At 57.8% G+C, this 24,766-nt stretch overlaps 10 protein-coding genes across 10 annotated transcripts; 4 read left to right on the forward strand and 6 right to left on the reverse strand.

Annotated features, from left to right (window-relative positions):
• Positions 1-336: 336 nt before the first annotated feature.
• J3D65DRAFT_556043 (nucleophile aminohydrolase) lies at positions 337-1,695 on the forward strand (the record flags this gene model as incomplete). Its single annotated transcript, XM_066797252.1, has 2 exons — positions 337-939; positions 991-1,695. 2 exons carry the CDS (start codon positions 337-339, stop codon positions 1,693-1,695), a joined length of 1,308 nt encoding a protein of 435 aa, XP_066653547.1.
• A 259-nt stretch (positions 1,696-1,954) lies between these two features.
• Positions 1,955-3,352, reverse strand: J3D65DRAFT_668966 (uncharacterized protein; the record flags this gene model as incomplete). The annotated part of the gene is made up of 4 exons (XM_066803156.1): positions 1,955-2,788; positions 2,855-2,983; positions 3,034-3,132; positions 3,185-3,352. The coding sequence occupies 4 exons, from the start codon at positions 3,350-3,352 to the stop codon at positions 1,955-1,957; spliced, it is 1,230 nt and encodes a 409-aa protein (XP_066653548.1).
• Positions 3,353-3,397: 45 nt separating this feature from the next.
• Positions 3,398-4,387, reverse strand: J3D65DRAFT_629105 (uncharacterized protein). The gene has a single exon (XM_066800711.1). The coding sequence runs from the start codon at positions 3,959-3,961 to the stop codon at positions 3,611-3,613; it is 351 nt and encodes a 116-aa protein (XP_066653549.1). The 5' UTR covers positions 3,962-4,387; the 3' UTR covers positions 3,398-3,610.
• A 2,010-nt stretch (positions 4,388-6,397) lies between these two features.
• On the reverse strand, positions 6,398-8,313 carry J3D65DRAFT_659668 (uncharacterized protein). Its single transcript, XM_066802559.1, has 3 exons — positions 7,797-8,313; positions 7,545-7,744; positions 6,398-7,497 (listed from the first exon to the last, which is right to left on the reverse strand). The coding sequence occupies exons 1-3, from the start codon at positions 8,095-8,097 to the stop codon at positions 6,805-6,807; spliced, it is 1,194 nt and encodes a 397-aa protein (XP_066653550.1). The 5' UTR covers positions 8,098-8,313; the 3' UTR covers positions 6,398-6,804.
• Positions 8,314-9,260: 947 nt separating this feature from the next.
• Positions 9,261-10,413, forward strand: J3D65DRAFT_425061 (uncharacterized protein). Its single transcript, XM_066796137.1, has one exon. The coding sequence runs from the start codon at positions 9,552-9,554 to the stop codon at positions 10,260-10,262; it is 711 nt and encodes a 236-aa protein (XP_066653551.1). The 5' UTR covers positions 9,261-9,551; the 3' UTR covers positions 10,263-10,413.
• Positions 10,284-11,233, forward strand: J3D65DRAFT_425232 (uncharacterized protein). The gene is made up of 4 exons (XM_066796138.1): positions 10,284-10,496; positions 10,541-10,736; positions 10,801-10,959; positions 11,052-11,233. Exons 1-4 carry the CDS (start codon positions 10,397-10,399, stop codon positions 11,140-11,142), a joined length of 546 nt encoding a protein of 181 aa, XP_066653552.1. The 5' UTR covers positions 10,284-10,396; the 3' UTR covers positions 11,143-11,233.
• A 353-nt stretch (positions 11,234-11,586) lies between these two features.
• J3D65DRAFT_591484 (uncharacterized protein) lies at positions 11,587-13,277 on the forward strand. Its single transcript, XM_066797798.1, has 2 exons — positions 11,587-12,668; positions 12,900-13,277. Exons 1-2 carry the CDS (start codon positions 11,613-11,615, stop codon positions 13,164-13,166), a joined length of 1,323 nt encoding a protein of 440 aa, XP_066653553.1. The 5' UTR covers positions 11,587-11,612; the 3' UTR covers positions 13,167-13,277.
• Positions 13,278-13,963: 686 nt separating this feature from the next.
• J3D65DRAFT_555733 (putative Hsp70 family chaperone Lhs1/Orp150) lies at positions 13,964-17,054 on the reverse strand (the record flags this gene model as incomplete). The annotated part of the gene is made up of 2 exons (XM_066797239.1): positions 13,964-14,960; positions 15,010-17,054. 2 exons carry the CDS (start codon positions 17,052-17,054, stop codon positions 13,964-13,966), a joined length of 3,042 nt encoding a protein of 1,013 aa, XP_066653554.1.
• Positions 17,055-17,313: 259 nt separating this feature from the next.
• J3D65DRAFT_425438 (mitochondrial transporter fsf1) lies at positions 17,314-19,012 on the reverse strand. Its single transcript, XM_066796140.1, has 3 exons — positions 18,812-19,012; positions 18,340-18,568; positions 17,314-18,260 (listed from the first exon to the last, which is right to left on the reverse strand). Exons 1-3 carry the CDS (start codon positions 18,913-18,915, stop codon positions 17,574-17,576), a joined length of 1,020 nt encoding a protein of 339 aa, XP_066653555.1. The 5' UTR covers positions 18,916-19,012; the 3' UTR covers positions 17,314-17,573.
• Positions 19,013-20,781: 1,769 nt separating this feature from the next.
• On the reverse strand, positions 20,782-23,046 carry J3D65DRAFT_555306 (uncharacterized protein; the record flags this gene model as incomplete). The annotated part of the gene is made up of 1 exon (XM_066797222.1): positions 20,782-23,046. One exon carries the CDS (start codon positions 23,044-23,046, stop codon positions 20,782-20,784), a length of 2,265 nt encoding a protein of 754 aa, XP_066653556.1.
• Positions 23,047-24,766: the final 1,720 nt, after the last annotated feature.

Raw genomic sequence — 24,766 nt, forward strand, 5'->3', positions numbered from 1 at the left:
TTGCAAGATGACCATCCAGGCTTTGCTGTGACAGGGGCGAACGGCGACCGTCCAGAGGCGGGTCGGTTGAAGAGGAAAGGTTGGGATGGTGAGTAACACACTGTTTTTATATTCGGCTCGCGTGTCGTCCCGGCGCTAGCCCAACTGGGCAGGCGACGCTCTGGGGAAGCGGCGCACGGGCCCAGATGCGTCCGCTTATCGCGCCTGATAAGCATCTATCAGGGAACGTCCGTCGACGGCGGAGAACAGCGTCGACGCGCGAACCTCATTCACATATAAGTTATAGCTGGGGAGAGACCTCAATTTCCATCTGATTCGATGCAGGATACCTCCATCATGGCCAATTCGACTCCCCCGTGTCCTTCGGGCACCCTGACACCGCGCATCATCATCCACGGCGGCGCCGGCAACATCTCGCACGCGACGCTCCCACACCCCTCGACGCTGCCCTACCGCCACGCGCTCCGCCGCATCCTCCGCGAGACATCTTTGCTGTTCAAGCAAGACCCCAACACCGCCGCCCACGTCGCGGCCGCGCACGCCGTGTCGCTGTTCGAAAACGACCCGCTCTTCAACGCCGGCCGCGGCGCCGTGTTCACGACGGCGGGGACAAACGAGCTGGAAGCGTCGCTGATGGTGTCGCGGGGCAAGCACAAGCGCGGCGTCGGCGCCATGCTGGTGACGACGGTCAAGAACCCCATCCTGCTGTGCCGCGAGCTGCTGGAGCGGGGCGAGGCGCTGGACGGCGGGGGCGCCGGCGCCCACGTGCAGCTGAGCGGGCCGCAGATCGAGCAGCTGGCGCACGAGTGGGGCTGCGAGGTTGTGGATAAAGACTACTTTTGGACGAAGCGGCGCTGGGAGGAGCATAGGAAGGGGTTGCAGAGGGGCAAGGGGGCGGTTGGGAGCGAGGATATGGAGGCTTTGGGGGGACAAGAAGAGGTGGATGAGCTGGATAAAGGGAGAGATGGAGATCCGAGTTGGAATGGCAAGGAGTACCTCCCCCAGGGGACGGTGGGATGCGTCGTCATGGATAGCTTCGGCACGATTGCTGTCGCGACGTCGACGGGTGGCTTGACGAACAAGCTGCCCGGCCGCATTGGCGACACGCCCACTCTGGGAGCCGGGTTCTGGGCAGAGCAATGGCTCGAGGACTTTGCGTCTAGCATGCCGTATCAGGCTCGTCCCTCCGCCGTCGCTGCTTCGCCGCTGGACAAGCTCTCTCGTGGCGATATCACGGGCGTCTTGTCCGACTGTCTGCCCTCGTTAGCCCCGGCGGATGCGTCGCCACCGATGCCTCAAGAGAAGCTCTCAACCTACTCCGACACCAAACGGCGCCACGCCGTGGGCCTCTCAGGGACAGGCAATGGTGACTCCTTTCTCCGCGTCGCCGCGGCTCGCACCGCCGCTGCCATGTGTCGCTTCTCTTCGCCCAACCTGCCGCTGCGGACAGCTCTCAAGCGCGTGGCAGGGCCTGGTGGCGAGCTGCAGCAGTCGGCAGAAGAGCGCTGGGGCAAGACGGGCGAGGGCGAGGGGGGCATCATTGGCATCGAGCTGCACGGCGACGAGAGTAGCGTCCTGTACGACATGAACTGCGGCGGCATGTTCAGAGCGTGGGTAGATGAGGAGGGCAAAGAGAGGGTTGCGGTGTTTGCGGATGAGGATGGGCGCGAGGATTACGATTTGAGCGAGGCTTGAAGAGGGCAGGACAATCACTGGGAGCAGAGTAAGGAGTAGCATGCATGCATTTTGGGCTACTCGAAGAGTGAAGATTGGGGGGAATGGGGCACCGACTGTCTGACCATCAGGGAGAACGGGGTGTGCCGACTATCTAACCATCAGAACCAACTTCTCGCCCACCATCCCTCCATGTTTGAATGAGAGGGTTAGTGCGCCTCAAGGTGTTGTTGCCGGCCTTGGAGTATTCCTACGCCTCGTGGTGGTGCTATTATTGACTTTAAAAGACAAAGTCCTTGTCGTCACCAGCGAGGCCAGGACCCAGATCTTCAGCACCCTCAGCATCCTCAGAATCCTCAGAATCCTCAGCAGCAGGAGGAGCAGCCGGAGCAGTAGGAGCAGTAGCTGGACCAGCAGTAGGACCAGCAGTCTCTTGGCCAGCGGTGTCATCGTTGTTGGTGGCAGCCTTCTTGCGGCCACGACCCTTGGGAGTAGCAGAAGCAGCAACCTCCTGTCCAGCAGTCTCGTCGTTGTTGGCAGCAGCCTTCTTGCGGCCACGGCCCTTGGGAGTAGCAGAGCCAGCAGCAGGACCACCAGTCTCCTGGCCAGCAGTGTCGTCGTCGTTGGTGACAGCCTTCTTGCGGCTGCGGCCCTTGGGCGTGGCGACGGCGGGAGAGGAGCCAGCAGTATCAGCCTTGGTCTTGCGTGGAGTAGCAGCCTTCTTGCCCTTGGGCGCCGGAGTCGCGGGCTCCCCGGCGCTGCTCTCGTCATCGCTGGCAGCCTTGGGGGTCTTCGGAGCCTTCTTGGCAGGGGTAGCGCGGGCCTTCTTGGGCGTGGGTGTATCGGGGTCCGCATCAGGCTCGTTGGGAAAGGAGGCCGCGGGAGCCTTGCGTTTGCCACCGGGAGTGGTGGTCTTCGGAGACGAAGCGGCAGCCGTGGCGCGAGGCTTGCGGGGCGTCTTGGAACCCTCGCCCTTCTCTGGCTTGACGAAGCCCGTGTACTTCGGGTCTCCGACGGCGTCAACAGCCTCGACCTTCTTGCGGATACGGTACAGAATCGAAGGGACAGAGCGCTCAGAGTATCCAGCCAGAGTTCCGAACTTCTCCTTGTCGAGCTGTTTGTAGGTTAGTCAGGGTGTCATGCGCAAGAGCTAGAGGAAAGAAAAGAGGTGCTGACTTACGGCCGGGTCGTGGGTCTTGGGGTCCTTCTCGCCGCCAGGAATGACGCAACGCCAAAGGATTGCCATGGTCTCTATCTCCTTGGGGGTGAAAGTAGGCCTAGGGCCCTCGGCTTCCTTGGGCTTATCCGTCTTGTAGGCTGTCAGTAGGAGCATCCATCGGCAGGAGCGATGAAACTCACGGCCTGGTCCTCGTCCTTGTCCCCGTCCCCATCGTCTTCGGCCTTCTCGGTCTTCGACAGAGGCGCCTCAGGCTCCTCGGCTCTGCCCTTGCCCTTGTCCTGGATGGGATCGTCAGCGAGAGAATTCATCAGTGGGGACATTCAAACTCACAACCTTGGGCTGGCCCTCGGCATTGGAGGACGAAGCCTCCTCGGCCGCCATGGCCGGGCCCGCGTCAGCGGCGGGAGCGGGAACGGGAACGGGAACGGTAGCCTCCTCAGCAGCCTGGTTGGCGGCGTCGGCGGCAGGGGGATCACTCTTGATCTCTTGGTCGGTCATGGTGGATTGGGGTACGACAGTAGAGGGGGAGGGAGAGGGGTTGGAGGGTGGTGGAAGAAAGGTGGTGGAAGAGAGAGAGGTGACCGCGCAGATCAAGGTTTTGATAATCACCACCTACGCCGTTCTGCGGCAGAATCTTTCGTGGGCAGTACTAGCACCCTTTGGGTCGCGCATCACACCTGTCAGGGAACGCCGAGATCAGCGCCAACTGCTTCCCATTCATCTACTGGGGAGCCACAAGTCAGTAACTTCTATGTGTCAAGGAGGGTGCACTTCTGTTCCCCTTTGTAACTGATACTGGGGAAACTGGAGTATAACCAGGTTTATCCTGCACTGAGAATGAGCCCGTGGTACTAGGGAGATGACAGAACAATCAGGACTGTTCCCGGCATAGAACGGCGCATTCCGGTTTACATTAATACTGGGGAATCGGATGTACAACCACCCAACGGACATTGACGAGCTTCGGTTCACAAAGCCATTAGGAAGTTGTTCGAACACATCGGAACAGAGAATTTCGTCCGAGCAGACTAATCGAAATATTAATTGAAATATTAGGACGTGATGCGGCGTGACAAGTGGCTTTCGATGGGGAACGTGGGGACTCATCGATCGGTCTCGGGATTTAGTTCGATTCCGTCGACCACGAACTCATTCACATCACGCAAGTCACCAACAGAGGCAAAAAGGAAGGGTTCAGTCTGCATTCATTGGTCCTATGACTACCAGGAATCCTTTCCCACTGAACTACCAGGGCATTTTGTATGCATGACAAGAGGGGAGAAGGGCAGTGCTGCTTCTGGAAGAAGCGTGGGGTACCGAAGCGGTCGACAGTTGGGGCGCCCAGCGGGTTCCTACTCGTCGTCGTTTCGTTCGAAGCGCCTGTGGCGCTTGAACATGGCAAGCTTGCCTTTGGGCTCGGCGGAAGCGGCCCTCTTCTTGCCCTTGGAAGCGTCCTTGGTCGGCGACTTGCTGGCCGTGGTAGCCGCCTCCTCAATGGAGGGGACGGGGTCGGAGGCGTCGGCGCGGTCCGGGGGAGGGGTATCCGCCAACTCCTCGCCCTCCTGCTTCTTCGCGCGCTTGTGGCGGGTGGCAGGCTGCTTGCTGCTGGCGTCGGTGAAGCTGGGCAGCTGAATGGGATCATTGCCCAGAGACTTCAGGATTCGAAAAAAAGAAATTTTTGCCGAACGGACGTTGGTAAACCCCAGTGCCTGCGTCATAGCCGGCTCGTTGACCTATAAAACACGCAAAGTCAGATATACTGTCATGCCAATGGGAAGCCTCAACGTAAGAGTAGGTGTAGCAGATGGAGTGCCATGTTTCAACCACAGACTTGGAGATGGGATCGAAGACTTACGGTCGGCTTAGTAGACAGGTGGCGGAGAGCGGCAACGACAACAGTAACCTCGCGTTCGTTGAGGGGGCAGCCAGGGAACGCGGGACCGGAGCGGGGAGCCATGTTCGTCGGGCGATGGGGCTGCGGAGGAGAGCATGGGATTAGCTAACAAAGTTGTGCCACTGGGCAAGATACAGGTTGCCGGGTGAAGCGAGTGCGGAGGAGAGGATGGGGCTGAGTCGACAGAGGAGTGCAGCTTGTTTTGTTTGACTTACCTTGAGGGTTGTGGCAGGGTCGTTGGGTGATGGTGGTGTGGAGGAGAGGATGGGGGTGTGCAGGTGGAGTCGTTGGGTAAGACGGGTGCGGAGGAGAGGGTAGGGTCAGATTAACTAAGGTGTGTAGTTGGGCAAGATACGTGCAGTTAGGAGGGCATTTTGTCATCTCAGCGACTGAATATATCGATGTTGCGGGACTACCCAAAATGACTACCTCAGCGGGAGGAACCGCCGCTAACCGTTTTTGGAACTTTTCTTTTCTACCCATCACCATAGTCGACACTTGAATGGTCCCTGTCAGTCATCAATACAGGGTCTGAATGCTCTCTATTGGTCGTCAGTAGAGGGTCTGAATGCTCCCTGTTCGAGGTCAGTGTAGGGTCTGAATGCTCCCTGTCAGTCGTCAGTGTAGAGTCTGAACGCTCCCTATCAATCGTCAGTACAGGCTCCGAATGCTCCTATGGACGACACTGATTCCCCACCCACTCTTGTTGTGCGTGCCACGACTTTTGCAACCAAGCCTCAATCGCCGAGGTCCAACTATTCAAGACTTGCACTTTTGGGCTCCGCCTACCGCTGCCAAAGGCATCCAGTCTCTAAGAGCTTTCGTCAACCAAAGGTAGTGCTGGACTGGCTTCCAAAGACAGTGCGGGCTCCAATGGCGACGGCACTTGGACTCGTCTTCCTGAGGTATGCAGACTTTCCCTCGCTTCGTCAAGGCCGCGCACTGACATTATGCGGCGCGCAGATTTCAGGAGCAGCTGACCTCAATGCCCAGGTCTTGTTTCGATCCTGCTCTTCGGCACATTCAGCGCGAAAATCCGGATCCCTCGATGTGGAGCCAGCAGCCAATACTACTCGAGAGGACAAGTTTCAAGATCCCGTACTCCTCGGAGTCTAGCGTCACACTTCCCATCTAGCCAGGGGTTCAGTCGTTCTTGGGACACACACGAATAGCGGGAAATGGGAAGATACAAAAGTGTGGGCACATTTCTACATTGGGGACCCTTTGCGGCGGCGGCGGCCGAGCGTTGGTAATGCTTGATTGGGAAAGGGAAGCAGCAGGCTGTAGAGGGTGCTCTGCCCTCCGGCAAGCCGACGTCGTCAAAGGCGAAATTCGATACGGCGCAGTCTTTGGCGGCTCGAAGCCCAAAATCATGTCGTAGATCCTACTGGGGCCTGGCTTCAATCGCAGTGGCAAAGACATGCTGACTTCGGGCATCACGGGCGAGAGCCTGCCCGCGTACATCTTCTTCAGGGCCATGTACTACCGAAAGCTCAAGCACATGGTGCAAGACGTCTGGGGGACGAGGAGGCTGGGAGGATATACTCTAGACTAGGACAGGATTTTGCGAGATGTGGAAGCGCGAAGGTTACTGACTGGTCTGTGGGAGTGGTTCTTACTCGGGCAGCTGGGCACTAAGGAGGGGTTCTGGAGAGCATTATCGTTTCGTTTTCACGGCCTATCACGTCAATATCGGATTATTCGGAGCACAATTTCGCGACAAGTAGTGAGGGGCCACACATTCCGCGCCGTTATCACATGCACGGAGAGTTTTGTTCAAGAGAAGGCGAATCGATATCCGCTGTTTTTGTAGAAACGCTTTGCACGACTATTTTCCTGAAACAGTCGCACGAAAGTGGCGCGCAAAGGGAGCGGTTTGAAGTGAATGAAGAAAGACAAGCCCTCGTCGGGCAACGCCGCAGTCCCAAATGCAGTAAATGCTGCAACCCCGCCCTGCCATGCTTGAATCGAGACGCAAGAGTTGAAAAGAAGACGAACCAAAGGGAGCCAAGACTTTACAGCGCTCAAGGCAGCCCCGTCAAGACGCGCGTTGCGTCTAGTCATCCGAGGTGTTGCTGGTGCACTGTGCCGTGGATGGCGTCTTCATCGGGTACTCGCCGTCTCCCTTGATGACCTGGGGACCGGGGTTGGGGTACGAGAGCTCCCAGTCGGTCAGGGGGAGTTGGCAGTCGTGCCAGATGGGGTTCGGGATGAAGATCTGGGGGCGCGAGTTCCAGGCGACGGCCGTCGTATCGCGTCCCTCGATGGGAGCGCTGTTTTCCGCAAAGCCACTGCGGTTGTGGACGTGGCGGGCCATGTGGGCCTCACGCTTGCTGCTGGTAGTCGTGGGAGCCTTCCAGCACTGGCAGGAACATCCAGAGGCAGTGTAGGCTTGTTCCTTGTTGAGGGTGGTTGAGGACTCGTCACACGAGCACTGGCACCAGTCGAGCTTGTACTTGCCGCTGGACTTGGAGCTGGACGGCGTGTTCGAAGCCGACGAGACGCCACGAGCAACGGTGGTGGCGGCTTCGGAAGCCTTGGTGGGAACAGCGGAAGCTTGAGCTTGGGAATCCTCGGTAGCGGCAGCAGGGTCGGAGTCCACGACGTAGGACGGCTCGGAGGATGGCTGAGAAACAGGCTTGGAGGCGACAGAGGGAACAGCAGACTGCTGCGAGCCCTGCTGCGCGGCGTCATTGCCGCCTGCGGCGCCGTCTGTAATCGTGACTGCTGCGCAGTTCATGTTGAATTCCTGTATTGTGTTAGATGGATGAAGGGCAAACAGAACGGAAGACTTGCCTGCTCACGGTTGATCCAGGTCCATGCGAATACGGCCTCGCCGTTGGGAATGTCTGAAGGAACGGTAAAGGTAAAGTCCTGGCCTGAGTTGGCCGAGTCCTTGCGATGGGGACAGTTGCCCTCGTAAGAAGCAGCAACGCGGAAAGTCTTGCCTCCATCGGTGGAGAATCCAACCTGACAACTTCCACCGTAGTGAGTGTCTGGAAATTGTGAGCATTTGATCAATATTGGTGTCCGTAGATCAAGACTTACCACCAAGGTCGTTCAACGCGGCAGAAGGTTCGCCAGTCAGGGACCAGGTAGCAGTGCTTCCAGCCTTCCAAGTAGCCACGGAAGCGCCCGCAGGGGTGCCAAGGAGGTCCAAGTATCCACGACATATGGCGGTGTTGTTGTATCCGCAGCATCCCATGGGAGCATTGTAGGTGCTGTCTCCTTCGCCGGTCTTGTGCGGGTTGTTTCCTGCCTGGAATGGTGGAGGAAATCCGAGCTGCATGTGGGCCTGGACAGCGACGAAGCTGCAAGCAGCCAAAACGGCAATTTTGGACATGGACATTTTTGCAAGGTTGCTGGGACAAAGGGTGTGCGGGGGTGGTTGTTCTGTAGTCGAAAGAGTGACAGGAGCAAAGGCTCAATCAGGGAATGACTTTGTTTCGTGAGGAAATGCAAAGAGTGACTGTGTGGGTTGAAAGTAAGGTGGGCTCCAGGCCGGTAGTAATGTCGTACACCAACGTTGACTACAGAACACGCTGGAAGGAGGGCTTGCACTTTACGAGGAACACGGTAGAGCGCGCCCAGCCTAGATATTATAGTCACCTAGATGCTCGAGGTGCCTACATGTTCGTATTGTCGGCGACATGAGGGCCAAAGCCTACAAACGCCATGTAAACGCCTCTTGACCGCGTCGTTTCAAGCCCGAGAGGATTTCGCCGCGTGCCACTGGCGCTGGCGAATGACAGGGCGTCAGACAGAGGGCCGGAGTGTGTTCTGATGACCATGCTGCTGCGTTGATTCCGAGACTGAAGAAGCCAGTGCCTGGTTCGCGACGCAAGAGATCAGGCTGATCGTGTTGTGATGGCAGAGGTGGTAGTACCGAAGAGTCAGAGGCGCCGGAGAGAGACGGGCCTTGCAGCCAGCCGAGCGAGCCCAACCCAACGTCCCAGCCGCCCTTCATCTCCTACCTACCAATCCCTCCCTCTGCCACAAACCCCCTTGGTCGCTCGAACCTGTCCAACTGCGCATCGCATCCATCGCAGCTCTTCGCCCTGCCGCAGTGCAGGGGCTTGTTCGACCGCATCCCCTCGCCGTATTCGCCTGCCACATTTCCAGCTCCTGCCTCCACACCTCGCCTACCGACATGTGCCGGCGCCTAGAGACCTCTCAAATTCTCACTCGTGGCCGTTGGCGTCTCCCCTTTTGTTGCCTTGAGCTTGCTCCTGAGTGTTGCTAATTTGCCGTCATGTCCTCGGTGGCGCCGCCAACGCCGCCCTCCTTCTCCTGTCAGCGACCACCAACCCCACGCCGGTACCTGACAGTTGCCGTTAACCAGCAATTCTCAGCCGTGCAAACCAGGAGAAGGAGGCGCCTCACGCCAAGATTGCGCACATCTGTCGTTTTGGTGGCCACACCGTCACGAGCGAGGGGTTCTACTTTTCGACTGCCAGTAACGCTGAGTGCGGCGCAGACGCTAAACCGGATTGGGACGGCTCGGAGTTTTCTTGTGTCTATCAAGACATTAGGAGGCCGGCCACCGGGCCAGCCATGATCCGGGAGGCTGGTCAATCTCTCCAGTTTGTGGAGAGTCTGGAAGCTGGGCGGACATCGGATCGTCTTGCATTGCTGACTGCCAAGATGGAGACGAGCTCCTGAAGTCAGCCATTCACATCATCCAACACGCGGATCAGAAAGAAAGAATCGTCATAACATCACCCTACGGACCCAGGGCCTCGGACCAGCCTGTTACACCAACTCGGGGGAACAGGACCATGTGTCACTTTGAAACCATTCTCCATGTCAACGAAATGGGCTGACAGACGCAGCGCAGCGTTTGGGCCGCATCCGCGCGACACTATTCAAACTAGAGCCCGTCCATGTGATAAGATCAATTTTGGAGCTGATATCTGGCCGAGCTCCGCCTGGTGGCCGTCGGGGGCGCAGGCGGTTCGCAGATCGAGCACGGTGTACGTCCTCCACGGCCAAACTATTGTCTCCACGACAACGGCAGTGGCCCCCGCGAGCCATGTCGAAGGATTCTCGTCCCCGCCAGCTCTTGGTGTGCTGGAGAATCCCGGCCCCGCGCCGCCAATGCAATCCTTTGCCACTATTCTTGCCGTCCGGGCTGTCAAGACATTGTTTGTGCAACTACTGGTCCTTCTCGTGCATCCCAAGGCTTCTCTTCTTTTTGCTTTCTTTCTTCTCTTCTGGTGGGAATTTCCATATGCCGTTGGTCCTGAAAGGTCCCCTTTTTTGTCTGGCTTGAGTAGGTCAAGACATTCTGCTACTCCTGGGCTGCTTCACTGTTTCTGCAGCCAAGTCAGACCAGTGCAGCGAGCCGCTCTGGCTCGTCCCGTCTTTGACTCTGACAGCAGTTCCGCGCCGCTTGACGTCGGCGTGGCACCACCAGCTGTAAGCCTGCGCCGCAGTAACCAGATGGAGGAATTTTTGCTGCGCATGTCTATCCTCGATGATGCTTCCATGGTCGCATTAGCGTGCGAGACGTAGAAGACGTCATCAATCGTGGACAGTCGACTGCAGGCCCCTGCAGAAAGTATCGCGAATAGTCAAAGTAAAAGACCAAACAACGACGTCTTTCCGTCGTGCCATGAAGCGTCTCAGCTCACCAGTGACAAACAAGAATGAAGTCACGACCAGCGTGCTCACAGTCGCAGGACACCCGCCCTAGTGTTCTATATCCGCGCATAAAGAGTAGCTGGCTGACCTACCTAACCCAAACATGTAAGCATCCGTTCATCTATAGCCACACAAACCCACCATCATAGCGACAAGAAGCAATACAACAAAAATGTCTTCCAACACCCCAAACACGACCGACAAAAACGACGCGCCAAGCGCTTCCAATGCCGCCAACACCCTCTCCAGCAACCCCGACATCCTCGACCGCAGCCAACTCTCGCGCGCCACTCAGCTCCCGACGCACAACGTGTTCCGCCTGCCAAAAAAGGATACAGACAACGCGTACGTACGCACAGCGCTGATTTTCCCTTTCTTTCTTTCTCGACCGCGTCCTCATACTCGACAGCAGCGATGGCGATGATGCGCTCAACACCACGGCCGACAGCACCACGACCACCAACACGACTATCAATGCGAGTCAGCCCTCCGGCAGCAGTGATGGTAGCGGCGGCGCGCATCTGCCAACGCACAACGTATTGCGCCCCCCTCACCATGCCGGGAATGTGTATGTCCTACCCAACTCCTCGCCCCATTCGCGTCCGAACCTCCGCGAGTGGCCGGGCGGCGTGACGATTCCACCGGGCTAATATTTTACAGTGCCAGCGGCCTCGAAGCCACGCTGAACAACCCCCACGTGCCAGAGGAGCGGAAAGAGGAGGCAAAGGAGCGCTTGGATGGTACCGCTTGAGGCACGTAAAGGCTCAGAAGAGAGGTCTAGAGCACCAGTGTCGTCGGCGGTGCAAGTTTGAAGGCAATGCACTCATTCACTGGCTTCGATGGATGCCTGGCCGATGGGGGACTGCATTGGTAAGTGTGGGAAAGCGATGTGGAGCTCGGAAATGATAATATAGCGAGGCAAAAACGAATTGATGAGCTGTGGAAGTCAACAACCGACACAAGCGCAACCATGGGTCATCAAGATTGAGCTTTCACCTGCTACCAGTACAGGCACACATGCCCAAAGGATTGACTCACGTTGCTTCTCCACAAACCACGAGAGGAACGGTTTGCGCCACCGTCTTCGCATACAAAAAGCAGCCTCCTCGCCCACACTCTGCCTCTCACCTCCGATCAACTACGCCTTTTCTTTGTACTCTAACCTATTTCTTTGTACTCTAACCTATTACAGAATCAAAGTTCTCTTTCAAGATACTGAGCATGGGCATGATTGAACTTACCCAAGAGGACTGTCAGACCTTGGAGGATGACTCCATTTTTCTCCCCTGCAACCATCGCGGCAAGTGCAAAATTTCAGCCTCCTTCCTTGTCGATTCTGCAATGCAGTCACCAAGCTCTGGTAGCTCTACGACGTCAGTCTCCAGCTCTTCTAGCACAGCTTCGGTTCGTTACGTCAGTGAAAAAATCCAGAAGGACACCGTCGTCGCAGAGAGGTTGGACAGCGCTGAAGCGCTCGAATTCATCGGCCTGAACCCCGAGACTGCGTCAAAAATCTTCAACCGCTGGGTCTCACGCCCAAAGGGTAACCCCGACGGTCTCTTGGACTACGTGTACGGCCATACAGGCCAGCTCCGTCGCGATTCATGGGCAAATTACTCGGATGCGCAAGCTTGCGATATGCTCGGAATCGCATCGTGGCTGAAAGACGCCATCCTTCACTCTGATTACTCCGGTATCTACTTTACCCATGACCTCAAGCATTGGCTCGACAGATCGATGAGGACGAACTTCAACTCTCTCGCTCGTATTCTCTCGCGGCTCAAAGTCCATGCCACCGTTCGAGGCAAGGGTGAGAACACAGAGCAGAAGAGAACAAGTCTCGGTGACGTCTTCCTGAATGCTCCAGGTGCTTCATCTTCTCCAGAGACCTCTTCTCGCTTTCCACATCCGCATGTCTACGTCGGCAACGCCGGACCTATGTTGGCAGACCATGAAGTATTCTACAAGGCGAAGGCCATCGACGAAATCGCATCGGACAAGGCCTTCATCGACGAAAACGGCAACATCGAAATGGACGTCATTCGCAGTCACGCAGGCGGGGACTTCAATCCGCGAGAACCTGCTTGGTACTTCACGGCCGAGAAGGACACCGCCCATGCGTACAAGGCATACGCCGAAAAACGCTGTCCCAACTGCGAGGTGTGGATCATCTGCATTCAAGTTCCAAAGTCGTTCACGGCGACGCTGCGCAAGGAGGAGCTCTGGTTCTCCCACGACTGGAGGGCGTACGTGTGGCACTGCAAAAAGGGGCACAAGGTGAGTCATTTCACTACTACGCCTGCGCTTGAGGAGCATTCATTCGCTACTACGCCTATGCTTGAGGAGCATTCATTCACTATAACGCCTATGCTTGAGGAGCACTCATTCACTACTATGCCTATGCTTGAGGAGCATTCATTCACCACTACACCTACGCTCAAGGAGCATTCATTCACCCGTCATCGTACCCTTGACGAACATCAACCCCAACTAATCGAATCCGCACAGTCGCACGAAATGCCCGACAAATACCACAAGTTCTGGCTGCCTGGCCCGAACCGCACAGACTTGATAGTCGGCCACATTTGCAAGGGCTCCGAGACCAGACCAATCTCCCGCATCCCCAAGGACAGAGTCCAAACCGAGATCGACCGGGACGAGACGGGTACCCAGTGGGTCGTGATGCAAGAGCCGGCCGCTGAACGTCTAGCACGGGCCGTCCGAAGCAAGATGCACGTCGAGATCTACGTGGGGAGGAAGCCCGAGGGCAAGTGAGGAGATGGGGTCGATGGCATTGGGGAGTTTGGGGATCGTGCGTTGGAGTTTTGGGATCCTGTGGGGGAACATGAATGGTCCGGGGAACATGAACGGTCCCGGAGTTGTGGCTTGATTTTTTTATTATTTTTTCCCTTTGTCCTCTTTGGATAAGGGTAGCTAGGTCATATTTCCATCTTCGGACTTGAATGCCTCCCTGCCTACTTGCCTCTCAATCGGCAATCACACCTGACCTGACACTTAGCAACTACCGACTCACGTGAAGCACGTAAAGCACGGTATCGCCTCGAGCACATAAACAGCGGGTAAGGTAAGGGGTCAGTCTCGCCGGCGACCTCAGTGTGGTGTAGGCAGCGCCAGTGCGCAGGCAGTCCTCTCTCCTCATCCCTCCGCTTCGACAGGTGCAGACGGCACGGCATGGGGAGCATTCAAGCGAGTCCGTCCTCTTCACCACATAGTCTGAGGTGGGGTTGTGTTGCCAAGTAGAGTACAGCCAGCACCGTGACAACAGCCAACATCTGACATTGAATCGGACTGATTCGATGGACGCCTCAAGCGGAAACTGGAGGAACTCCTACCCATGCATCACGCCTTCACCGTCTTCGGAACGGCACAACGATTTGCCTTCCTTCCCGGGATAGCTGAAAAGGAAAAGGCCATGATTGGTTCAGTTCGGTTTGGTTCCATCTACCTACCTACTTACCTACCAGCTACCAATCTACCCTCTGCCTGCTTCTCATCTGCCTGCATGTCTAGCGCACCAAACAGCGACGAAGCTGCATCTGACCACTCACACCTCACAGCTCGCCATGCTCAGGCGCCTCACCCCCATTGCCATTCCCATTGCCATTCCCACTCTTCTTCCCCTCACCCTCCTCCTTCTCCGCCTTCTCCTCAGCCTTCCTCTTCTTCTCCTCCTTCCTCTTCGCCGCACTCGTCTTATTCTTCTTCGCGCCACCTCCACTCTTCTTCCCGCCAGCACTCCCTCCCTTCTTCGCGCCAGCCTTCAACTGCCGCTGCGCCATCTCCATAATAGCGTCACTGAGCTCCTTGTGCCTGAGTGCGAGTTCTCTGGCCGAGAGCGCCGGGTCCTCTGTGGGTGCGCGCTTGGCCTGCTCGGCGAGCTTGCTCTCGAGCCACTTGGTGATGGTGTCGTATTTTGACGTGAGGAACGTGAGGTCCTCGGCCGTGTAGGGGCTGCTGAAGTCGGCGGCGGCCTTTTTGGCGGCCGTGTCGTCGGCGGGTGGAGGAGGGGGCAGCTCTTCTTCCAGGTCGTCGAGCGCGTCGCCCGCGGGCGCGCTGGCGGCCGGCGGCGTGGCGCCAGGCGTGTAGCTTCCTACTGGCGTACTGCTGGGCGAAGCAGCCGGCGTGGCAGTCGACGACGAGGCGGAGGCGGCCGCAGCAGCCTTTTCAGCGGCAGCGACCTTGTCGACCGAGCTCTTGATCATCTCCATGACGTCCTTGGACGAGCCGAGGAGTTCCTTGAGCTTGGCAACGGCTTCGGGGCGCTGCTTTGCCTCGTCCTTCCTCGAGACGATGGGGTTGATGAGGGCCTTGAGGTCGGAGTGCTTGGCCTTGAGCGTCTTCTCGTCGGCGTCGACGCCCTCGGCGTACAGCCAGTCGCTGAGCTCGCGCAGCTTGGTTTCGATGGCGGCGCGCTGGTCCTTGGTGGACACGCCGATGAAGCCTTCGTCTTCGAGGAGGTCGCGAGACCGATACGTGTAAGCCTCGAGCTCGTTCAAGGCGGCTTCGCGAGCGAGACGAGCGCGGTCAGACGCATCGAAAGCGCGAAGACTGGAAAATTGTCAGAAACTCGACTGTAAAATAGCAAGCATCAACTTACCGGCCCTTCATAAACTTCATGTCATCCTCCGTGAAATCAGCAAAGCCTGAAGGCTCGATCTTGATGGCAACATTTCTGCTGACAGTCTTCTTCTTAGGGGCCTTTGCCTCTTCCGGCTTCTTCGACGCATCATCGGACGGCGTGGCGGCCTGAGGAGTGGGAGTGGAAGAGGGAGAAGCCTCCGGAGTAGGGGTGACCTTCTCCGTCTTCTGTTCTTCTTCGCCCTCCTTGAGAGGCTCCTGCTTGCCGTCCTTGGAGCCAAAGCCAAAAAAGTCCTTGACGCCATCGACGACGCTGCTCTTCTTCTCGTCCACCTCGCAGCTGGCCTCGGCGCCGAGAATGTTTGGGAGACCGGTTACCGGGTCCAATTTGATGGAAAACTTGGTGGTAATCTCCTCCTTCACGCACCCCTCCTTTTCGACCAGTTCTGCCACGGTCTCCGTCAAGTTGTCTGTCCCGATATCGAAGCCGGTTCGCTCCATGTTTTGTTCGATCTGCTGGTACAAGACGAATGCAAAGTCATCCTGGAACTTGAACGGCATCTCCTTGGTCGTGCCGAGCTTGGAAGTCGGCGTGAAGAGCCTCTGGTGACGCTCGTTGCCTTTGACGGAGTAGAGCAGTTGCACGGCGTGGTTCGACACGTCGATATCGCGAATCTCCTTGACGCGGAAGCTCGGAGACAGACCGGCGCCCTTGAATGCGGCGCCAAAAACAGCGGCCTCGTCGGCGTTCACATTGCTGCGGAGTTTGGCAGGGTCGCCCGCCACAGTTTCGAGACTCTTTTGGACAAAAGGAGTGCGCACGACACCGCCATGGAGGATGACGGAATCGAGGTCCGCAAAGGTCAGGTTGGCGTTTTCCAGCGCTTGCTTGACGGGTTTCTGGACGCGGTCGAAATACGCGGCAGCCATTTCCTCAAACTGCTGGCGAGTAATCTTGTACTTGAAATCCACGTCGTCGTACAAGCTCTCGAAGGTGGTGCTGGTAGCCTGGTTGGCGCTGAGAACCTGACGCATCTTTTCGGCCTCCTTCGACATCTTGGCCATGGCCCTGCCATTCTTTTTGACCACAAAGTCCGTCACGCCCGCCTTCCTGGCCGCCGGGTCCACCACAAATTGGTCGATTATGTCGTCGACAATCAAGCGGGTCAGCTCGTCGCCGCCCAAGCTCTCATCCCATCCCGTGCCCATGACCTGAACCTCTTGAACTGTCTTGTTGAACCGGCCCACGTCCTTGACAGTGCGTCCCTGAAACCGCAAGACCGTCGCCGTGGTCGAGCCCGCTCCCATGTCAAAAACCATGTGGTACTCCGGCTTGGCGCCCTCACTGACGCTGGGGAAAGTGCGGCTCGTGGCATAGTTGAGACCAACAGCGAGGCCATCGGTGATGAGCGAGAGGACCTTGAGGCCAGCCAGCTCAGCAGCCACCTCGACAGAGCGCCTCTCAGTTGACGAATACCAAGCGGGCACCGTAATGACGGCATCCGTGATGCGCGAGCCCTTGCCGGCCAGGTCCTCAGCGTTCTCGCGCAGGTGCTGCAGCTCCATGGCCAGCATCTCCTCGACGCTGAACGGCTTCTGCGGCTCGTCGAAGCTCGGGCTGCGGAAGCCCACCGACCAGCGGTCCTTCATGCCCACCATGTCCAGCGCCGGGTGCCATATCTTGTAGTCGACCACGAGGTCGCTGCCCTGGAACACGCGCTGCCCGAGCAGCGGCTTCAGGTTGGGGTACACGTCGGCCGGGAAGCGGGCGTGCAGGGCGAGCGCGTTGGAGCCGTACTCCCGCTCCGGGAACGCCGAGCCCGTCGAGTCGAACGGCTGGCGCGGTGTCTTGAATGCCACGGCCGCGCTCTCCTTGCGCTTCGAGTCCTTGGACAAGACGATTTCAAGCGGAATGCCCGGCTTGACCAGCGCGCCCTTGAGGAACGACGTCCCCAGGTCGATTCCGAGGACCGCGGAGGCGGCGGATGCGGTGCTGATGAGCAGGTAGAAGAGGGCGAGCATGAGGGGCAGCGTGCCCGCGCGTCGGCGGCCCGGTGGTGCCATGTTTGGTGTTTTTAGTGTGTGCTGAGGGCGAGCTGTCTGGAGCTCTTTGAGCCGCACTCAGGCGAGGCGAACCCTTGGTTGCTGCGGGTCGTGGCGAGTCGTTAGGAAACAAAAAAAGGACTGGCCGTGGATGGTTAAACGACAGAAACGTGCATTGAAAGGGCTGTCACTTGACGCAGGGGAGAAGAATGAAAGGAGTGTAAAGTTTCTATCGTCACAGCCAGCGGACCATTTCTGCCAAGGGCCACTTGTCGTCTTGAAACCTGCGCAACGGTAGCTCCCCTTTTGGCAGGCGGTGAGGCCGTCTGGCCAATCACGTCGCGCAGCCGGAAGCTTTGACGAAGAGTCAAAGAGCTTCGATAGCCTTCGAGATGAGCCAAAGAAAGCATCCTGTGATTGGATTGACCTCTACTCTAACATGCGCCCAGATGACTGTCATTCCGTCGTCTTCGCTAATCGAAAGCTCATGCAAAAATCGGATGCCCCCAAACTCTATTTTCGTCCCTTGCAAGAGAGCATTTAGATGCCCCGGTTAAACTCGACCATTCCATCCTTACCACCCTTCTCCCAGAACTCGGGCTCGAGGCTCTTGGCGCTGATGGCCTGCCTCTGAGGAAACACGCCCAAAGCCAGCGGCAGCGCAAACAGCGAGGTACCGAGAATCAGGCCCAGGTTGACGGGAATGGTCATGCGCGGCCGCTGCTGCAGCCACTTTGTGCGCTGCAGTCCGACCAGCAGCAGAGGCGGCACCACCATGACCGGAGTGGCGTTGCACACGCGGCTGAGGGCCGTCTCGCCGACGGCAATCTTGGCCGCCGTCTTGCTCTTGCCTATGCTCTGGGGGGACGCGTCGTCGCCCTTCTTCTCCAGCTGCGCCTTTTCATCGTCGTTGAGCATGGGGTAGACGTCGATTCCGCGGCGAATCTCCTCGCCACGCATGAGGAAGACGTTGAGGGCACCGGCCGTTGCAACAGCGGCAAAGGGAACGAGACGCGAAAGAATGGTCCGCGTGCCGGGCGAAATGTTCTTGAGACGGGGAACCACGGCGTTGAGTCCAAGCGCTACGCTGCAAGAGGCGCTGACGGCCAAAAAGTACGATTGAGCAATGGCGCCCAGCGAGAGCGGAGTCGACTTGTTGGCATTGGCATTATTGATGGCCACATTGAGCGACTGGTTACCAATCTGCCAACCGAGCGTGCCCGCCGTCTGCACACGCACAAACACCAGTCAGCCAACGGATCCCCATCCAGCATCGAACAAGACCGGGAAGCAGTTCAAATCTTACCCCGAGGCCGGGCTGCAGCATGCCGGCCGTGACGACCAAGTTGGACAGCACGAAGCTGGACATGCGGAAGGGCAGGAAGACCGGTTCGCCCGTGTCTGGGTGCAGCGTCGAGTCGATGATCTTCTTTGCCTTCCACAGGGCGGGCGTCATTTCCTGCACCTTGCCCTGCTTGTACGCCGAGACGAGCTCCTTTGCCTGCTCGAGGCCTTTGTTTCCCGTGAAGAGCATCCTGCAACAGAGAGCGAAGACGCATCGTCAGCCTCTTTTTCTCCTCAATGACAGCAAACATCTCCTGCGACACACTCCAGCATGTCCGTCCTTGACCTCTTCCACAAGCTCGTAATAATTTTCGTCCCTACGAAACCAGAGTGCGATGATACTCACCACACGGCCCGCCGTTGCCCGCTCTCGTTCCACGCCCAGGGTATGTGTGTCCAGCCAGCAGGTAGCGCAGCGGTGTTGTGTTCCTCACCTTGGATCCGAAATGTCGGCCGCGTGCCGCACGCGGCCCCAGTACGTGCTCAGGTCATACTGGGAGACGGGGAGGTCGCGGCTGCCAGGAAGCGCCGCCGACATGTCTGCGGTGGCCGGTGTGTAGGATGTGGCGTGTGTGTGTGCGCGCGCGCCGCAAGCACCTCAATGTCTTGTCGTGGGCGTTGTTGTTGTTGGTGTCGGCTTCCGACCGAACTTTTCGAGCGGTGGTGCGACTTCAATGGGCCGGAGGAGACGCGAGCAGGGTCCACGAACGAGGGACGAGCGCGTGTTGCTTCTCTACCACTGTGGCGTCGGGTCGTGATGCGCGCGCGCGATTGAGGGGAACGCAAACGCAAGCCTCGCTCTCTTGCCCGCGGTCGGTCGGAAGGTGAGGTGGTGCCGAAGTTGTGGAGGACCTGACCGACGGTGAAGTACAGGTAGGTAGGTAGCACCGCACAGCATCGGGGCCCGGTCCGACGAGGTGGCAGAGAGAAATGTGGTCAATGCGCCACTCTCTTCCGTCGCAAAACAACTACAACGGTGGGAGAACCACGTCGCGTCGAGGTTGCAAGTCGCGCCAGATGTTGAGCCGACATAAAGTCAGAGGTGGTGGTCGGTCGCCCCAAACGCCAACCACACACATATCCGTCCCCTGCACCTTGACCACCTACTCCTACATGTGGCTTAGTACACAGGTAGCTTAGTAGCTCAGGGTCCGCAACCCCCGCACATCATCCAGGCACCTCACCTCGCCTCAAGCCTCCAGCCTCATGCACGACATGCATGCGTGACACGCTTAAGCCACGCCCGCTTCTCACCTTACTATACCACGTCTAACCTCTCGCTCGCTTGCTTACTTATTTGCTCGCTCGACCGCGCTGACCACCTACCTGCGTGTATGCAAATATGCGTACAGCCGCAAAGTACCGCATTTCCGTTGTACGACGCTCCCTCTCGTTTCGTCCTCCGCGCAGGAAAATAGGAGACGGACGGACGGACAGACAGGCTGCCGCGTGGAGTGTGAGCTAGATCTATATTTAGATGAGGAGGATTCAGACGGGTACGGAGGGGTAAGTAAGTTAAGGGGGCTGCTGCGCTCGAACGCTCGCTTACTTTCTCGCGTCTATACTCTATAGCTAGCTATGTACAGTTGTAGTACATACCCAAGGTACACATATTCGTACAGATACAGAAAGATAAAAGACAAGTGTGGCATAGCCGTATCTACTAGACCGCTAAAACGTACTTTTTTATATGTGCTGTACAGATTTACACAGATTTACAAGTGACCAATGTACCTCAGCACATGTACATTTACGTACAACCACCTTCTTACACCCTCCTACGCCCTCTCCTGCAACACGACAACAAAGCCAAGCAACAAGCAGGCAAGCAGCAAGCCAAGCGCGACGAAAATCCGTAAATTATTTGCCCAGCGACAACCACCGCCACCACCACCATCGCTGCAACAACAGTCCAAATAAATGCTCAAACCCAAACGAAACCCCTCCCAAAAAGAAGACGCCGAGGCCATGATGCACCATTACCGTTTGATTCCTAGCATAGCGCGCACCTGCCCGCCCACCTATCCAGCACCCAGCCTTCCCAGAAGAAACGACGACGAAAGAAAAGGGAAAGGGAAAAGGGATAAGGGAGAGAGGAAGGAGAGGTTTAATGAATGAATGAATGTGCCAAGGAAACTTTTAATGCTGCTGTGCCATGACTGCAAAGTAAAACTGTACCGTCCCGTACTGTACTGAACTGTGCGAACGAGCCATTCGGTGAATTTTTTGTGGTGTGAGACAGACAGAGAACCAAAAGAAAAAGAGGGAGGAGGCTAGACGCTGTACCGTCCGCGACGCGAAAAAAGAAGCCTCGCACATGCTATACCATGGAATATACAAGATATGTAGGATCCAAAGAACCAAGACGACATCCAAAAACGAACAGGAAACTGCGAATAGTAGTCTACGACGCGAGCTTCGACTTGCCCCTCTTCTTGCTCTTGGCCGGCTGCGACGCGAGAATGGCATCAAACGTCTTGGTCGGGTCGTTGTTGTGGACGCTGGTCGGCCGGGGCATCTCGCCCGTCGGCGACACGCCCTGCGGCAGCGGCAGCGCCTCGAGGCCGATCATGACGCTCTGCCGCACCTCGCTGCGGCGGCTGCTGGCCACCGAGCGGGGCCGGGGCACGGCGCCGGGGATGGCGGGCGGCGGCGCCAGGTCTGCGAACGTGTCGTCGGCTTCTTGCGGCGCGGCGGGCTGCTGCTGCATGTCCTGGTCGGCGCTCCACTTGGCCGCCATCTCCCAGCAGTGGCTGCGGCGGTACACGCCCTCGACGCCGTGCTCGACCAGGTCCGAGGGCAGGGAGACGACGCCCGAGCCGCCTGCCGTGCTGTACCAGTGCCGCTGCTGGTTCTTGACGTCCCAAGCCCACGGCACGCCCGAGCGAGGAGGCTCGCAGAGGAAGTACTCGACACCGGCGGTCCACTGGATGCCAGGGGCATCGACGACCAGCATGGGCATCGACTGCATGACGGCGTACATGAAGAGCCAGTGGCCGACGCGCTGGTCGCGAATCTCTTCAACGTTCTTGCGATGCGCCGCAGTCTTTTCTGTCTGGCGGAAAAAGTCCAAAAAGGGGTTGGACGCTTCGGCGTCCTCGTTGTGCGATTTTTTGAGGAGGAGCGAAATCTCGTCGTCCTTGAGAGCCTTTTTGCGCGCCTTGACGTCCTTCTTCTCATCCTTACCGTAGTCGGTGCGGGTGAGGGAGAGGTCGGGGAGGATGCAGCAGTCAAACGGAATGGGGGGCTGAAACGGCGGGACACTGCGATCATACTCGCTAAGTACCTTGCGCAGAGCCCGGTGAACGGGATCAGTGCCAGCTTGGACCTCTTCGTCTTCGTTATCGGCGTCAAAAGTACGTGTCGTTAGGCTTTCTCTGTCGACGAGAAGGTCGTAGAGGCCCGAAAAGTCCTGGTACATTTCTTGCAGGACGATCCGGTTCAACCCGTCGGTTGAAAGCGTGTTCTTCTTGTTGTTTGCTTTGGGAGGCCATGAGCCGTACTTGGTCTTGTAGTAGTTGATAATATGCTTGCGAATAGCCATAAAGGACGCCTTCCATGCTTCAAACCGAATGGTCTTGCGCTCTTCCGAAGTCTTGCTGTTCATGATTCCTGAGAAGACGCCGGGAAACTCGAATTCAATCAAACGTGTCGTAAAGTTTCTTTGCCGAATCTCAAGGTCCATAGAGGCCCTCTCCATGCGGTCGCGGGTGTTTTTGCTAATGAGCTCAAATTTGGGTGATCTAAACGTCTTGATCTGCTCGTACTTGCCAACGGCGTGGACAAAGGCCTCGTTGTAGAGCATGACCGAACGCATCCGTTCGCCGAGGACGACGCCCTCGATGGTCTTTTCAATGCTCGTCCTGACGTCGGCCAGGTGCAGCTCGTCCACGTAGCTGTCAAAGCTAGAGGCGGCAATCTCACCAAAGGTCGAGCCGTCCAAGTTGGAGAATTCGTAGTACTTGAGAATTTCGGATACTTGCATAAAAATGTTGAAAATGGTCTGGCGCTTGGGCGTGGCAACAAGAGACTGGCCAACCAAAAAGGCAAACATGTTACGAGTGGCCACAAGGGTGTCAATATCCTCTGGAGTACACGGCATTGGAATGCCCGTGGCAGTGGGGACAGCTCCATCGGTGCTCAACTTGAGCGGCAGGTACAGGGCGATTTCAGTGTGCTCATGAGGCAGCTCAAGAGAGTCGCTCATGAGCTCCCTCGAAGCCTTGGAGCTCATTTCCTCACTGTCCAGCTCCGAGGGGCGAGGGGTTGCCGGCGAGATGGGAGAAATGTTTGGCTCTCCTGCGCTTGCATTCTCGTCGGCTGGCTCGTAGTGCGACCTTGGCGGGGCGGCGGCTATGGGGTTGCTGTAGATGCCGCCGTACGCCAGCTGGGTGAGGACCGTGGACGAGGCGTAAATGGTGGACTCGACGCGGAACGAGGCGCCTTTCCCGGAGGTGCGCGGAAAGAGGTAGACGTACGTGTCACCGAGGTCGTCCCACAGCTCGGCAATCTTGTCACCGTTTTGCAAAGCGGCAATGTTGTACTCGGGCTTCCCCTCGTGTCCGACAATCCAGGCCTGAGGCCCGGAAGCCTCTACATGGCTCTTCCTGCTAGGCTTGCCAAATATACTCCTGCGTTTGAGCTTGCCGGGGCTGCCGGGGGCGAGCATGCCATCGCTTGGGACGTCGAGGAACGAAGATTCGGGCCGGGCCGCGGAGGCTTGGCTGCCCGGTCTTAACGAGTTGCGCGAGGAGCTGCGAGAAAAGGAGTCGACGCGGACAGGTGGCGGCAGGGGGAGGTCTTCACCATCGTCCGTGGGCGAGGAGAGGGCGGTCGACTTGCGGCTTATGTTGGAGGGGATGGGCGGGACAGGAGGTTGGTCGGGGTCGCTGCCGCGAGGGTGTGCGGAAGCAGAGCGGTCACGGCTCTGCGATCTGCTCAGCCTTTTTGACAGCGACAGTCGTCGGCCGCGGTTGGCTTGGGGCTGGGGGCCATCGGTCGAGGGAGATTTGGAGTCTTCCTTGGGCGGCTCCTCGGACAGGTTGAGCGAGGAAAAGCTGAATAGGGAGGTGAGGCGCTTGGCGGCAGAGGCCATGGTTTAGGTTTGGGTCGTGGGCAATGGAGATTGCCGTGCGCCGCGACAAGGGATCGGGGCTCTATGGCAGGAGCGAAGAGAGGGAGGAGGATTCAAGCCGGAATAGCGATTTGCGGGCCAGGACAGGAGGGAGGAGGAGGATGATGATGGGAGTTGAGGAAGAGCGGGCGATGGCGCAAAAGGGCGACGGCGGAGGGAGAGCGGGTGTTTCGGGGACTTGTAGGAGGGTGAGAGGGGACGAGACGTCAGGAAGAAAAAAAGGGCCACACGTGAAGGCAAGATTAAATTTCAAGGGACCTGTCAGAGCGTCCTTCAGGGCCGTCCACGGCAGTGCCAGTCCGTCTTTGGTGCAGCAGTTGAGGCGTCTGGGGTGGCTTAGTAGTCCGGGAGGCAGACGACGAGGCTTCAGCGAGGGCGACGATTGGTCTCTGCTGGTTTCGCGCAGCAGGGCCATGAATCGCCGCCCGCCAGCCCGCTCGTATAGCGATCTGCTGCCACCGGACCCTTCATGTTGTCCTGACGGTCGTCTGCGGTTCTCGGTTCCGCCGTCATCATCAAACCAATCGCCCGATCAGGGACTGACATCATGGAGGAGCGCGGGATCGAGGCGTCAGTCATGTCTGCACTGCACTGGCGAGCCGGCGAGAACGGAGAGCGAACGAACGAAAGAAAGAGAGGGGACGTGAGGTGCAACTGGAAGACTGCGCTGCCCTGAGGCCTGCAGTCCCAGTCCAAAAATACATCTTTATCGATAACTCGCAGCCGAGCCGAGCCACGAGCCTTGCCTATTGTGCAACTCGGTCGTCACTTGCTGACCCCAAGGCGACATCGACACTGCAGTGGTGAGGTGTGGTGGACATGAGGCGCCGACAGACATTAACCTCAGCAAAGTAACGCGGGAGCCTCCCGCCTCCCACAAGCCTTTTTCTTTTTAATTCTTGTTTCTTTTTCGCTTTTGCCTTTTAGGTTCCCGTGTGCCACTGCCAGCCAGCCAGCCAGCCTCAGCCCTCCCGTCAGCCCTGCATCGGTGACAAAATGCCCCTGGGCCCCCAAACTCTCCTACCGCTACCGCTGATCAAGATCAGACCATGCCATCATGCCGCAGCTCCGAAGAACCCGAGCAAGCCAACTGTTATTTGATCGGTTCCCCCCTTTCTGCAAACCGCAGGCTGTTCCTCGGCTGCATTGCTTGCGGGCGGGGGATCGAGCGACAGGCTGGCAGGGGCCTGCCGTGGCGTGGCGAGCACCAACCGAGACATGGCCGTCCTCTTTTGTCCGCCCGGCGCTGACGACA

Source organism: Phyllosticta citribraziliensis, assembly GCF_038025025.1.
Source record: "Phyllosticta citribraziliensis strain CPC 17464 chromosome Unknown J3D65scaffold_8, whole genome shotgun sequence".
NCBI classification, from domain to species: Eukaryota; Fungi; Ascomycota; class Dothideomycetes; order Botryosphaeriales; family Phyllostictaceae; genus Phyllosticta; species Phyllosticta citribraziliensis.